The sequence below is a fragment of the Alternaria burnsii genome (assembly GCF_013036055.1).
Source record: "Alternaria burnsii strain CBS107.38 chromosome Unknown 740, whole genome shotgun sequence".
NCBI lineage: Eukaryota > Fungi > Ascomycota > Dothideomycetes > Pleosporales > Pleosporaceae > Alternaria > Alternaria burnsii.
In genome coordinates, this window is record NW_024066112.1 from 122,473 (window position 1) to 134,491 (window position 12,019).

General features: G+C 39.6%; 4 protein-coding genes across 4 annotated transcripts; 3 read left to right on the plus strand and 1 right to left on the minus strand.

Moving 5' to 3' along the window:
- Positions 1–350: 350 nt before the first annotated feature.
- On the plus strand, positions 351–6,600 carry GT037_004876 (uncharacterized protein; the record flags this gene model as incomplete). Its single annotated transcript, XM_038929923.1, has 2 exons — positions 351–471; positions 6,359–6,600. The coding sequence occupies 2 exons, from the start codon at positions 351–353 to the stop codon at positions 6,598–6,600; spliced, it is 363 nt and encodes a 120-aa protein (XP_038786873.1).
- Positions 6,601–6,664: 64 nt separating this feature from the next.
- GT037_004877 (uncharacterized protein) lies at positions 6,665–7,636 on the plus strand (the record flags this gene model as incomplete). Its single annotated transcript, XM_038929924.1, has 1 exon — positions 6,665–7,636. One exon carries the CDS (start codon positions 6,665–6,667, stop codon positions 7,634–7,636), a length of 972 nt encoding a protein of 323 aa, XP_038786874.1.
- A 584-nt stretch (positions 7,637–8,220) lies between these two features.
- On the plus strand, positions 8,221–8,539 carry GT037_004878 (metallothionein-i transcription activator; the record flags this gene model as incomplete). The annotated part of the gene is made up of 2 exons (XM_038929925.1): positions 8,221–8,405; positions 8,458–8,539. The coding sequence occupies 2 exons, from the start codon at positions 8,221–8,223 to the stop codon at positions 8,537–8,539; spliced, it is 267 nt and encodes an 88-aa protein (XP_038786875.1).
- A 1,245-nt stretch (positions 8,540–9,784) lies between these two features.
- GT037_004879 (serine threonine-protein kinase cot-1) lies at positions 9,785–11,910 on the minus strand (the record flags this gene model as incomplete). The annotated part of the gene is made up of 5 exons (XM_038929926.1): positions 9,785–10,085; positions 10,177–10,656; positions 10,707–10,963; positions 11,013–11,256; positions 11,306–11,910. 5 exons carry the CDS (start codon positions 11,908–11,910, stop codon positions 9,785–9,787), a joined length of 1,887 nt encoding a protein of 628 aa, XP_038786876.1.
- Between the last annotated feature and the right edge of the window lie 109 nt (positions 11,911–12,019).

Consider the following 12,019-nt stretch of genomic DNA (forward strand, 5'->3'; position numbering starts at 1 on the left):
ACCACCAAAACCTCAATTGAGCTGCTGACTGGCCCGCCATTTGTCCCACTCAAGCAGCTGCAGCCATCTCCTCAAGCCATATGACTTCTGACGAATGAGCCTTTTAAGTCTTGCGCTTGAATGGCCGGATTCATCGACACCAGACTATTAATAAACCAGCGATAGCTTTGCCGAAGCATAGCAGAGGATCTTGGTTGTGGTGGCCCTTTGGGAATTTCTGCACTGCCCATTCTACAATCTATCGACATATTAGAGCATGTTTTGGACCCTTCCAACCAGAGACCTCGTCATTCAGAAAGTCATCACAATCGTTTGAACATTGCTCTCAGTCTTTCCAGCCCTCCTTCATCATGGCGAGCTTTGCCAAAACCGCCAGTCATCAGGCTACCAGCAGCCGTGCAACTATCGCGATATTATCTTCACAGCATGAGAGAGGCACTCCACCACATCCGTCCAGGATACATCCCCCATATGCTTAGACTGGTAAATAGGTATAGGTTAGGTTAGGGTTAGGTCTAATTTATAAAACCCTAACCTAACCTTAACCCTAACTTATATATTTTACGCTAAAAATAGGTTAGAGTTAGGTTAGAGTATACTTTAGCGTAAGTTAGAGTTAAGTTAAGGTAGTCTAAGCGTAGGTTAGAGTTAAGTATAGTATACTTAAGTATACCTATATATACCTAAATATATAAAGAGTAATTATTTAAAGCCTAATATTACAGACAATTATTATAGTATAGTAGAGTATTAGATTAAGTATACCTATATATACCTAAATATATAGAGTAATTATTTAGAGCGTAATATTACAGACAATTATTATAGTATAGTAGAGTATTAGATTATATTATAAGACTTAGTATCTATTGTAAATTTCCTAAAGTCCTCCTACTACTTATAAATACCTTTAAGTCCCCTATCTTCTCTTATTATACTTAATATAGTAGCGCTTAGTAAGGTCTAAGTCCTTATATATAATAGTAACTCTCTTTATATAAATAGCATTAACGTTAAAGTCTATAATAGTTAGTAAAGATAGAAGAAGTAAATAGAATGTATAGATATACTCTTAAAGTAGCTAATAAAGTAAGTTTTAGCTATCTCCTATAACGCTATAATAGCTATACTAGCCTATTAAAAATTATATAATATGTCTTTAGAAATCTCGCAGATAAGTCTAGAGAAAGGCAGCTTATAGAGAAGGAGATTAGTACTTTTCTAATATTTCCTTATCTCTCTAAGCGCAACAGCTAAGTAAAGTTAAGTATATACTATAATTATAGAATATAATAACTTACTACCTACTTTAAAACAACGCTTCTTATAAGTAGTACTATTCTTATTTATTCCTAAAGTCTTTAGCTTTTTACGTGCGGCCTTCTATACAAGTAGCTAAGGAAGAGACTTACTACTAACTCTAGTATTACGTGCGCTTAGTTTTAGCTTAGGCTTAGGCTTTAGCTTTAGCTTTTATATAGTATTAGCTATTATATATATAGTATAAGATTGTTATTATTATATATAATAATTAAGCTTATTAGGTAGTTAGTAGGTAGTAGAGTATAGTTAGGTGTAGGTATTCTAACTAATAATAGGTAAAATTAGATTTTAGCGCTAGCGCTAAGTAGTTGTACACAGACTACACACACCTAAAATAGCAATATTAAGCTACCTGCTAACTATCTAACTAACTAGCTACCTAGCTATATACTTAACTATTTAACTTCTTAAATTTAATAATTATTACATTTAATTATTACAGCTATTAAACGCGTTAAAATAGCTAATATTAAGAAAGAGCTATTTAGTAATATAGATAATAGCGGTATTTAGCCTAAAGGTCTTATACTACTAAAGACAGTACTTTAGGGCTTTAAGCTTAAAGAGTAGCAGAAGCTTACTAAGGTATTTAATACAGCTATTAATAACAGCTTATACTAATAACTATAGAATTAGGAGTCTAAAGAGTAAGAGATCTGCTATATCTTCTTACTACGCGGTTAAGCTAATATTCCTAAGAAGGGACAACTTACTAACTTTAAGTAGCCTTTTAAAGGCAACCTTAGTACTACTTATTAAGCTATTACGCAATATAATTACGCTGCTACTTAAGATAATAAGACTAAAGCCTTAACTACAGTACGTAATATAGATTAGGCTATAAAATACGCTCTTAAGAATAAGCTAAATAAATATTAAGCCTATAAAGATCTAAGTAAGAAAGAGTAGTAGAAAGTAATAGAGGATTAGTATAAGAAGGTATGCTAGAAAAAATTTAAAGACTATAGTAGTAGTAAGTTATTATAGTCTATTATTATATCTTTATACTAATCTATATAGCTAAATAGCTAGAGGGTAAGCTACATTCTACTTATAAGAAGTAGGAAAAAGCTTACTATAAAGCAGATCTTTAAAGCTATTAAATTAAAGTTAATACTATCTAAGAGATTAATAATCCTAAAAAGAAAGAACTGCCGCGCATAGCATAACGCCTTTATAGTTAATATAGACTTCTAGATATTATTTAGTAAAGAACTTATCTTAAAGGTTTAGAAAAGCTTAAGAAGAACAGTTTTAATAGTAAAGAAGAGAAATAGGTATTTTAAGTATAGGTATCTAAATTAAAGCCTAAAGAGTTAGTAATCTATATAGATAAGGATTAGAAGTAAGTTTATTACAGCTAATTATAATATATATATACTAATAAAGACTAGATAACTAGAGCTTCTACTTATAGAGCTAGAGAGCGATTTCCTAATTAAGGATAATAGTAAGCTATATATTCTAGCTGCAGATAGTAATAACTATAAAGAGGAGATTAATAACAATAGTAATATTAAGAATTACTTTACTTCTTTGCTAAATAAGTATAAGATATATAATAAGTAGGCTAATAAGGCTAAAGAAGAAGATAATAGTAAGACTAAGTTTAAGGGGTTTTTAGATTAAAGTAGTTAGGTCTCTACTATTCTAGAATAATAAGCGTTGCTTTAGTAGAATAAGTAAACCTTAGTAGTTATTACAGCTAATTATATTAGCTAGATCGTTCTAATTAGCTTGCTTTTTATATTAATAACGCGTAGACTACTATATATATTAGCTTTTTAAGCTCTAGTAGCTAATTATAATCTATACTAGAGTTTCTAAGTCCTCTTTAAGTCTACGCTACTTATATAGTAGGTTACCTAAGGTTTTAGTATAACGCTACAGATTTTCTAATCTAGAGATTATAGAACAGGTTAGATATACATACTTTTAGATATAGTAATATTAAATAAATAGCTGTTATTATAGTCTATTATACTAGTTACAGTCTTATCTTTATTCTATCTACAGTCTTATAGCTAAACCTCCTATAGAGCCGCTTCTATCTCTCTATTATCTTAAAATAAGCAGGCTGTAGATTATTAGAGGGGGGGGTAATTAACTTATTAAGCTACTTAGCTGCTTACTACTATATAAATAATTACTTATAGAGGGAGAAACTTAAAGAGAGCGTCTCTTTAATATATAAATAGTCTAGTAGAGTAATATAATCTAGGCTATAAATCTAGATAGTACGCTACTACGCTAGAATAACTTAGGGCGTAGTAGTCCTATTTAGAAGTAATTTAGAAAAGCTGCTAATATATTAACTAGTTAGCTTTACGTTCTTTGCAGAAATTGTAGGGCTGTTCTATCTTATCTAATTTTAACTAGTATTAGAACTAAATATCTACTTAACTACTAGAAAACAAATTTATATAAGTAAACTACATTACCTGTTTATAAAGCTTAATAAACAACGTTCGCCTCTTTTTCCTACTACTAATAGATTATAACATATATTACTATCCTAGAATATACCTAGGCTAGGTTTAATAAAGAGCTTATCTATATTATAATTACTAACAACTAGTCTTTCTAGACTATAAAGCGACTATTATTCTAATAGTTTATTAAGTTCTTATAGCCTAATACTGTAATAACTAGCTGTTATAAATTTTAGAATACTTTTGAGATCTAATTTAAAGAAGCTAGTACAGCGCTTCTATAAGATATTAGCTTAGCAACTAAGATCTTAGTCGCGTTAGATATATAGTCTGCTTCTAATTATCTAAGCTTTTTTAGGATTAAAGCGTACTATATTAATAGTACTTAGTAGCTATAAGAGAGACTACTCGACTTTATTCTACTATAAGGTTAACATACTAGAGCATCTATAGTAGAACACCTATATTCTATACTATTAATAAGAGACCTCTGTTATCGCCTTTTAGCTATTACAGCTAATAATACAAGTAATAATAGTACCCTCTGCTATAGTATTAAATTATACCTTACTTAAGATAATATCTATTAGAGCCCTCTAGAAAACTTAATACCCTACCTAGCCTACGTTATTAACCTAGTTATATAAGATATCTTCTATTACCTAAAGCTAGTAAACCCTTTTAAATTAGCGCCTAGAGAACTACTATAGAGAGATTAGATATATAATATTATTACAGATATATTAGTCCTAAACTCTCTTCGCAAGGTCTGTATAGTTTATTATATACTATTATTATAGCTAACGTCTTAACTAGATCTAAGCTATCTGTATCGCAATTAACGCGTTACTATAGTAATTTAAATAATTTCTCGCTATATAACCTCCTAAAAGCTAATTAGCAGTCTTTTAAGACGTAAAGACTTAATAGAACTTAATATATAATATATACAAACGCGTAATAATACTATAAAAGTATATTAATAAATAGCTTATAAAAGAGATAGCATTAAAAAGAGGCGTTTATATAGTTACTAGTTCTTATAGCACTAGTTCTAGGGATCTAGACTATTATAATCTCTAGTAACTTTAGCTTTTATTAAATAAGTAGAAATACCTAGAGATTATTATAGAAATACTAAAATAATTTAAGAAAGCTACTAGTGCTTTAAGCAAGACTTAGAAGCTATAGATTTAATATATCTAGCTTATATATAATATACTCTTTAACTATATTAAAATAATATTAAATAGTATAAACAACAACACTAACTATTAACTACTTAAATAGCCTGCTGTAGTAAAAGCTGTAGTTTAAGAAAGTAAGAACAAACTTAATAAATACTATACTAGGACTAGTAAGGACTAAAGATTATTATATAATTGTAGAGTAATTCTAGATCTAACTACAAAATTAATAATATATAAGGTAGTCTTATTATAGTTATTTATTACAGTTAGTAGCTAATTATACTATTAGGAAGAGGGCTAAGCGCTAGAAGATAAGTATATCTACTACTAACAGTTTCTTAAGTACCTAAGTTAATACAACGTTAGGTAAGAAGTAATACTAAGCGTTAGCTCTATACCTACTACAAGAACGTCTATAAATAATAAATAGTTTTAGAAGCCTACACCTGTAGTATAATTACCTTATACTAGCTTTTTAATCCTAAGCTAAAGCTCTTTTATACTAGAAGTAGATAATAATAGTAAGAGCAGCCTAACTTAGTAAGAGAGAGACGCTTACCTTAGCACTCCTCCTATCTAGAAAGGAGATTAGTTTAATATCCTAAAGTAGTAGTAATAGTATAAAGATGTTTACCCCTATCTATCTTAAGTTACTAAGGATATCTTAGCTATCCTAATTACTAGAGTAAGGGTTAAGTAAGTCTTTAATATTACTAAGGATATTATTAGTAACTATAGGCATTAACTTACTATATAAATAATCTAGTAGATTATAGTACTTAAGAATGCTATCTCCTAAAAAGAGGATATACACTATATTTCTAAAGTATAACGTTCTAAACCTCTATATAATAAGATAGATAATCTATTTAAGCTAGAAGCTCTTTTAGAAACCTAGCTACAAGATCTCTATTATATAGAATAAGAGGAAGATAAGAAAAGTAAGCTTTCTAATCTAGAATCTCTACTCTAACTATAGAAGTTATAGCAGCTAAGAAAAAAAGCTAAGTAATAGGTAAACGTAGCTGTTATAATAATCTATAATAACTATATATTACTACAGTCTTAGTAAATATATTAAAATCTTACCTTTTAACCCCTAACTTTTTTATATAGCTAAACCCTAACTACTTTCTATAAAGCTAATCCCTAACTACTTTCTATATAGCTAACCCTAACCTAACCTCTAACCTAACTCTAACTTACGCTTAGACTATCTTAACCTAACTTTAACCTACGCTAGAGTATACCTTAACCTAACTCTAACCTATTTTTAGCATAAAATATATAGGTTAAGGTTTAGGTTAGGTTAGGGTCTTATAAATTAGACCTAACTCTAACCTACGGTCTGTGCGACCTTAACCTAACCTATACCTAAAGTTGGGTATACTATACCCATTTACTAGTCTACATATGCTTGCGGTCAATACCCGGAAGTGCAAGACACGGTGGAGCGAAAGCGTAATCCTCTGCAGTCCTTGAAGAGTAGAGGCCCAAAAAAACAACGAAACGATATCAATAAGCACAGGTCCTTCAAGGTCAAGAATCCTCCAGATCGAATACCGAACAGACAAGCATCTTGTCAAGACACAGCGTTTCTGAGCCTACAATCCTACCAGTCAGTGAATCTTGATTGCAATACGTGCGTACACTGACACATGTGATAGGGGCGCCGATAAGTGGTTCAAAAACCTCGAAACCATAACACTACCTATATTCATGAGGCAAGAAAATACTCGCGCTAGAATTGGCCCTCCACCTAAAGAAGTTCGTATCGCGATTTTAGACAGCGGTATAGATTCAAGGTTTCACTTCAGAGACAGGGTCTACAAGAGAAGCAAAAATTTTATATCCGGCGAAAGCGAGCACAATTACAATAAAGGTGAGACGGGCCATGGCACAGCAGTTGCATACCAAGTAGCTCGTGCGTGCCCAAATGCCAAGTTATACATCGCTCGAGTAGCCAAACGCAATGACGATGGAGGTAAACCAGTGCCAGATAAGCAGGCTATAGTCAAGGCTTTGCAATGGGCTAGCAGGGAGGAAGTCGACATCATCATCATGTCTTTTGGATGGGAGACACAGGATGATGGTGACGGTGTGGAGGATGAGCTAGACAACATCAAGAACAAGAAGTCGATCCTAATGTTTGCTGCTTCCACCAACGACGGAGCGCTCGGGAAGATGCTGTTTCCAGCCCGACATTGCGGCGTCATCGCGGTTGATGCTTTCGATGGTTTCGGCAAGGAAATTCCGACCACGGGAACGCCAGACAGTGATTGGAAGCGAGAACGATTTGCTGCTCCTGGTAGATATCTCTCTGCTGGAGGAGACAAAAGAGTGACAGGCAGCTCCTACGCTTGTCCAATTGTTGCTGGTATCGCAGGTCTAGTGATAGAAGCATGTCGACGGGAGATGCCGCGACCGGAAGCGAGTGTATACAAACGTCTAGAGACTCGGGAGGCCATGGAATCCATTCTGAAATTGCTATCGACACCAAAGGGCGACTTCAATTTCTTGACGCCTTGGGAGATGCTCCGAGAGGACAGAGAGGAAAATCCTTGTGAGACATTCGATTTTTGTCGGAGCATCATAAAGGGGCCACTGAGACCGTATCTGCGTTGTGGTGCTTCGTTCATGATGAAAGGCAACATGGCGATATCACTTATTTCTCCAACCGCTGCAAGCTAGATTTTTGCGCTCCTTGTCGAGCTCGGTATCTCTGTAGACAATAGTCTTTATTCCTCGACACGCTTCGGTGAGCTTGTTATCTTCATAGCAAAGCAGGCTAGAGTTAAATATAAACACAAAAACATTGTGAGAAAATGGGAGCTAGCGACAGCAAATCCGGGACAATGATATAGGGGGGTTCGTCGTCCTAAGGTAAGTCTTAGTGGAACTCCGTGAAAATATGTCTTGTGGTGGCGTGGGCGCGACCATGTAAACGACCAATCCAGGCATGCTGATCTATAAAATAACATCAACATGAGTCTGCCTTACATGAAGTTAATCGACTTGTCCTCATTCGGGTGCAAATGGAAGAAGACGATGTGAAGGATGGAGAAAAGTCAGGTAACATGATTCGACCGCAGGTGTGCTATCGATAAGCCTAGCGCACGTACCACCGCGACCCTTGTTTTGCATCAAGATTCCAGCACTCGGCCCGGGCGCAAACCATCATCGCATCCTCTGCAACTTGCGCACCCTCACACACACACATACACACCCACATCTCAAACACCGCAACCTCCCCCAACCCGCCAAATACCTCAACCATGTCAGCCTACCAACCCCAACAAACCACGACCGCCGACCAAACTGCCAGCGCCATCGACGCCACAGCCCGCACCGTCCACTACAAGTGCGGCGACTGCGACATGGACGTGCCTCTCAAGCGCGGGGAGCCCATCCGGTGCAGGAACTGTGGTCATCGTGTGCTTTACAAGCAGAGGACCAACCGGTAAGTTATAACACATTTCTCCCCATGTGGTGTGTGTGTGTCTGTGGTCTAGGAGGACAAAGAGCGCGGCGCGTGACAAGACAATGAACAAGATGAGAGGAGGAGGGGGACATGCGCGTGTTGAGAGGAGATGAGCAGGGACAAAGTTGGGTGGAATGTGGTGGTGGAATGACGACATGGAGGGAGAAAAAGAGAAAGAGGCACAGACGGAGTTCTTCCAAGCGCACACACACACACATCCACATGCGGGAGAGCACACAACGGCAATCTCCAAGTGGAACAGCTAAAGTGCTCATTTACAAAGACTCCAAAATAACAATCACTAACATATACCCACTCTAGTATGGTCCAATTCGAGGCCCGATGAGAAACGGCCAAACAAGCTTCTTTCTAGTTGGAAAAGATCACGAGAACCACAGTTGCAGACCTGGGGGCGAGCACCAAAAAAATGGACGTTGTAATACAGCAAAGTAGTTGGGATTCTGGATGGGGAAGCAGAAACGGAATAACGTTCTAAAGCGTTCAGCATCACAAGAACTTGAAGAAAGGGCGTTGGTGTGTGTGTGTGTTTTGGTCTTGTGGCAACATGAGAGCGAGTTATTCCACAAGATTCAGCGGGGCGTAATGGCATATATGTATTCACACATCGTCAGAACAGACGTACAGACGGACAGCCAGACAGATAAACCAAGCGATCAAACGTGTGCCACAATAAAGGAGAAGCAACCCAAAGAGCGAAAAAAAATGGAATCATAATACCAATCTTCTTCTCTCTTCAAGCCATGGAATTGAACAATCATCAGTAACAAGGACACTACCTCGCCAGAGCAACTTTTCGCAAAACACAAGCTACAAGGAAAAAACAGGCATGTATAGCCATAGTAGAATGATCCCAGTCTTTTGTGTTTATCAATTCATCAACAGTCCCATGTACATCAATCACAAAACATGAATTCACAAATTGAACAAAGTGACCTCTCTTGCCACATCTGCGTTTTACCTGGTTGGGGGGAAGAAAGAAAAAAAAAGCCTTTTGATTTTCTTCCTTGTGACCCCACCCTCTCTCCGCCATGATAATCTGCGCGCAATGCGCGAACACTACCTAGTAGTATATCGGTTCAGATATGATGGTATCCGCCAGCCAACCAGAGCATATGTCATGTTCGCAGAGGAGAGGAGAACAGGGCATGAGGCAGTGGACAAGGACGGAAAAGACAAAGAAACCTCATGTGTCCCTTTCCTCAAATCGAACGAGCCCGCTATTGCTTTCCTGTTCGAAGAACACATGGTTCCCCCCCATGAACAACGCCTCCTCCATCTTCCATCATCGTCATGGTCGTCTTCTTCTTCCCACTGCCCAACGACGACGACAACGCCGTCTACGACCCCCTAAATGCATCGAACCTCTTATACGTATACCCAATAAACGGCAAACTCGTCGCGTACTCATCCTCATTAGCCGCCTGCGCAGCCTGCGCACGATGCGCAGCAGATGTATCTTGCTGATCAATTTCATCAATTGGGAAATACTGCGTATCAATGTTACTCTGGAGCTTAGGTTCAAACGGCGCGCGGATACGGCGGAGACCGTCCCAAGCAACACCTCTGAAAAAGGGGTGTTGTTTGATCTCGTTGGCGCCGCCGATGCGACCGAGGCGGTGTTCGGCGTCACATATCAGACTATGATTTCAAATGTCAGTAATTCAGGGTTTTAAATTGCCAAGACTGGGGCTTGTGAAGAAGAGGACGTAAGTGAGAAGAAAAGACATACCGGCGAACAAAGTCCTCAGCCTCAGCACCGAGTTGCTGGTCAGGAGGAAAGTGCAAGTTCCTCGGCCAATCAACAATCTTGCGGTAAGTATCATGCGGCTCCTCAGCGCAGAACGGCGGCCAGCCAATCAAACACTCAAACATAATCGTGCCCACCGACCACCAATCGCAGCTGTAGTCGTAGCCCTGGCCGCTGAAAATTTCGGGCGCAATATAATCAGGCGTACCGACGGTCGAGTAGGCGAGCTGGCGACGAGACTTACGCCATGTGTTGATCTGGGTACGGTTGCTGACAGTGAGTTGGATCTGGTCAAGGTTCATGGATTGTCGGTTGTCTCGGTTCGACTTGTGGGCGCCGCCTGCGAGGAGCTTCTTGTAGTAGCCTGCGTCGTGCTCCTTGTGGAAGCCGGTCGAGAGACCGAAATCTGTCAGCTTGATGTGGCCACCTCGGTCTAGAAGGATGTTGTCGGGTTTGATGTCACTAGAAAGATTAGAGTTGTACGCTGAAGCTCACAGAGACTTTATTCTTACCGGTGAATGAAACCAAGCTTGTGGACTGCTTCTATCGCAAGCGTGATCTCGGCCATGTAGAAGCGCGTAATGTCCTCGGTAAAGATTTCGTACTTGATCAGCATGGTCATCAAGTCACCACCTGGCAGAAACTCCATAAGCATGTAGAGGAACGTGTTGTCCTGGAAGGTTGTGTGTAGCTTGACAACCCAAGGACTGTCAGACTCTGCGAGAATGTCACGTTCTGACCGTACGTGGGCCAGCTGGTCTTTTTTGAACTACAACAAGTCAGCCCGATACTGAAGGTAGTGTACTGTGGAAGCTCACCATCTCCTGCTTGACAAGCGACTTGAGCGCATAGATCTTGCCGTCGTTGCGCCGTTGGACCAGCTTGACCTCTCCAAAAGCACCCTTGCCGATAATCTTGAGCGTGGAGAAGTTTTCGGGCTTCTCTTTTGTCCGCAGGAAGCGCAAGTATTCGACTTCGGCACGGCGCATGCTGTCTTCTTTGGACCGTTTCCGGCTGTCGGAGAAAGAGGGCTCCTTCATGATGGCGTCGAGTTCGAGAGCTCTGCAAGCAAGTTAGTCGTGTCGGGCGAGGAGTGGTGGGGTGGTTTGACCTTTGATTCCGGTCGCGTGCCCGCTGTACGCTGTCCTTGAAGAAGGTGTTGATCAGACTCTTGGAGACCATGGCCTGCTTGTCTACGTTCTCCGAGTACTTTGTGGGGTTTCGTTGGGGCGCCTCTTCGTCGTACAGCGAGGGGCCTTGGCGGGGTCCTGAGCTGCCGCCCTGGCTTCCATACCCGTAGCCTCCTCTGTTGTCTGCGGTGCGAGGGCGTCCGGGGTTGGGCGAGCCTTGTCGGCCGTACGGGCTTCCAGAGCGACCGCCGCCCGAGAGGTGTTGGTGCGAGAGTTGTTGGGCGAGGCCATTGGCACTCTGGTCGAAACGCTGGCTGCCTGGAGCCTGGAGGTTGCCCTGCTGCCCTTGGTATTGTGCCTGCTGGTAGGGGTTCATGAAGTAGCCGCCGCCGCCATTGTAGCCATTGCCCTGCTGGGCGCCCCAGACCTCTTGCTGGCCGGCCTGGTTGGGGTATACAGGTTGCGGGAATGTCGAGGGCGTCGTGGGGAATGCTCTGCCCACTTCCTGCTGGTATTGATTGTTTCGGTCGCCGCCTCCGAAGCCGAAGTTGAGCTGCAGGCGGTTGCCCTGCTGGTTGTTGTTCATCGTGGACGAGTCGTTGTACACGATGCACTCGGAGGGATGTCGGGAGGAATCGGTGTGCGGCCGTGGATCACGTCTTGGAGGTTGGCTCAATACCGGAAGGAGGTACGAG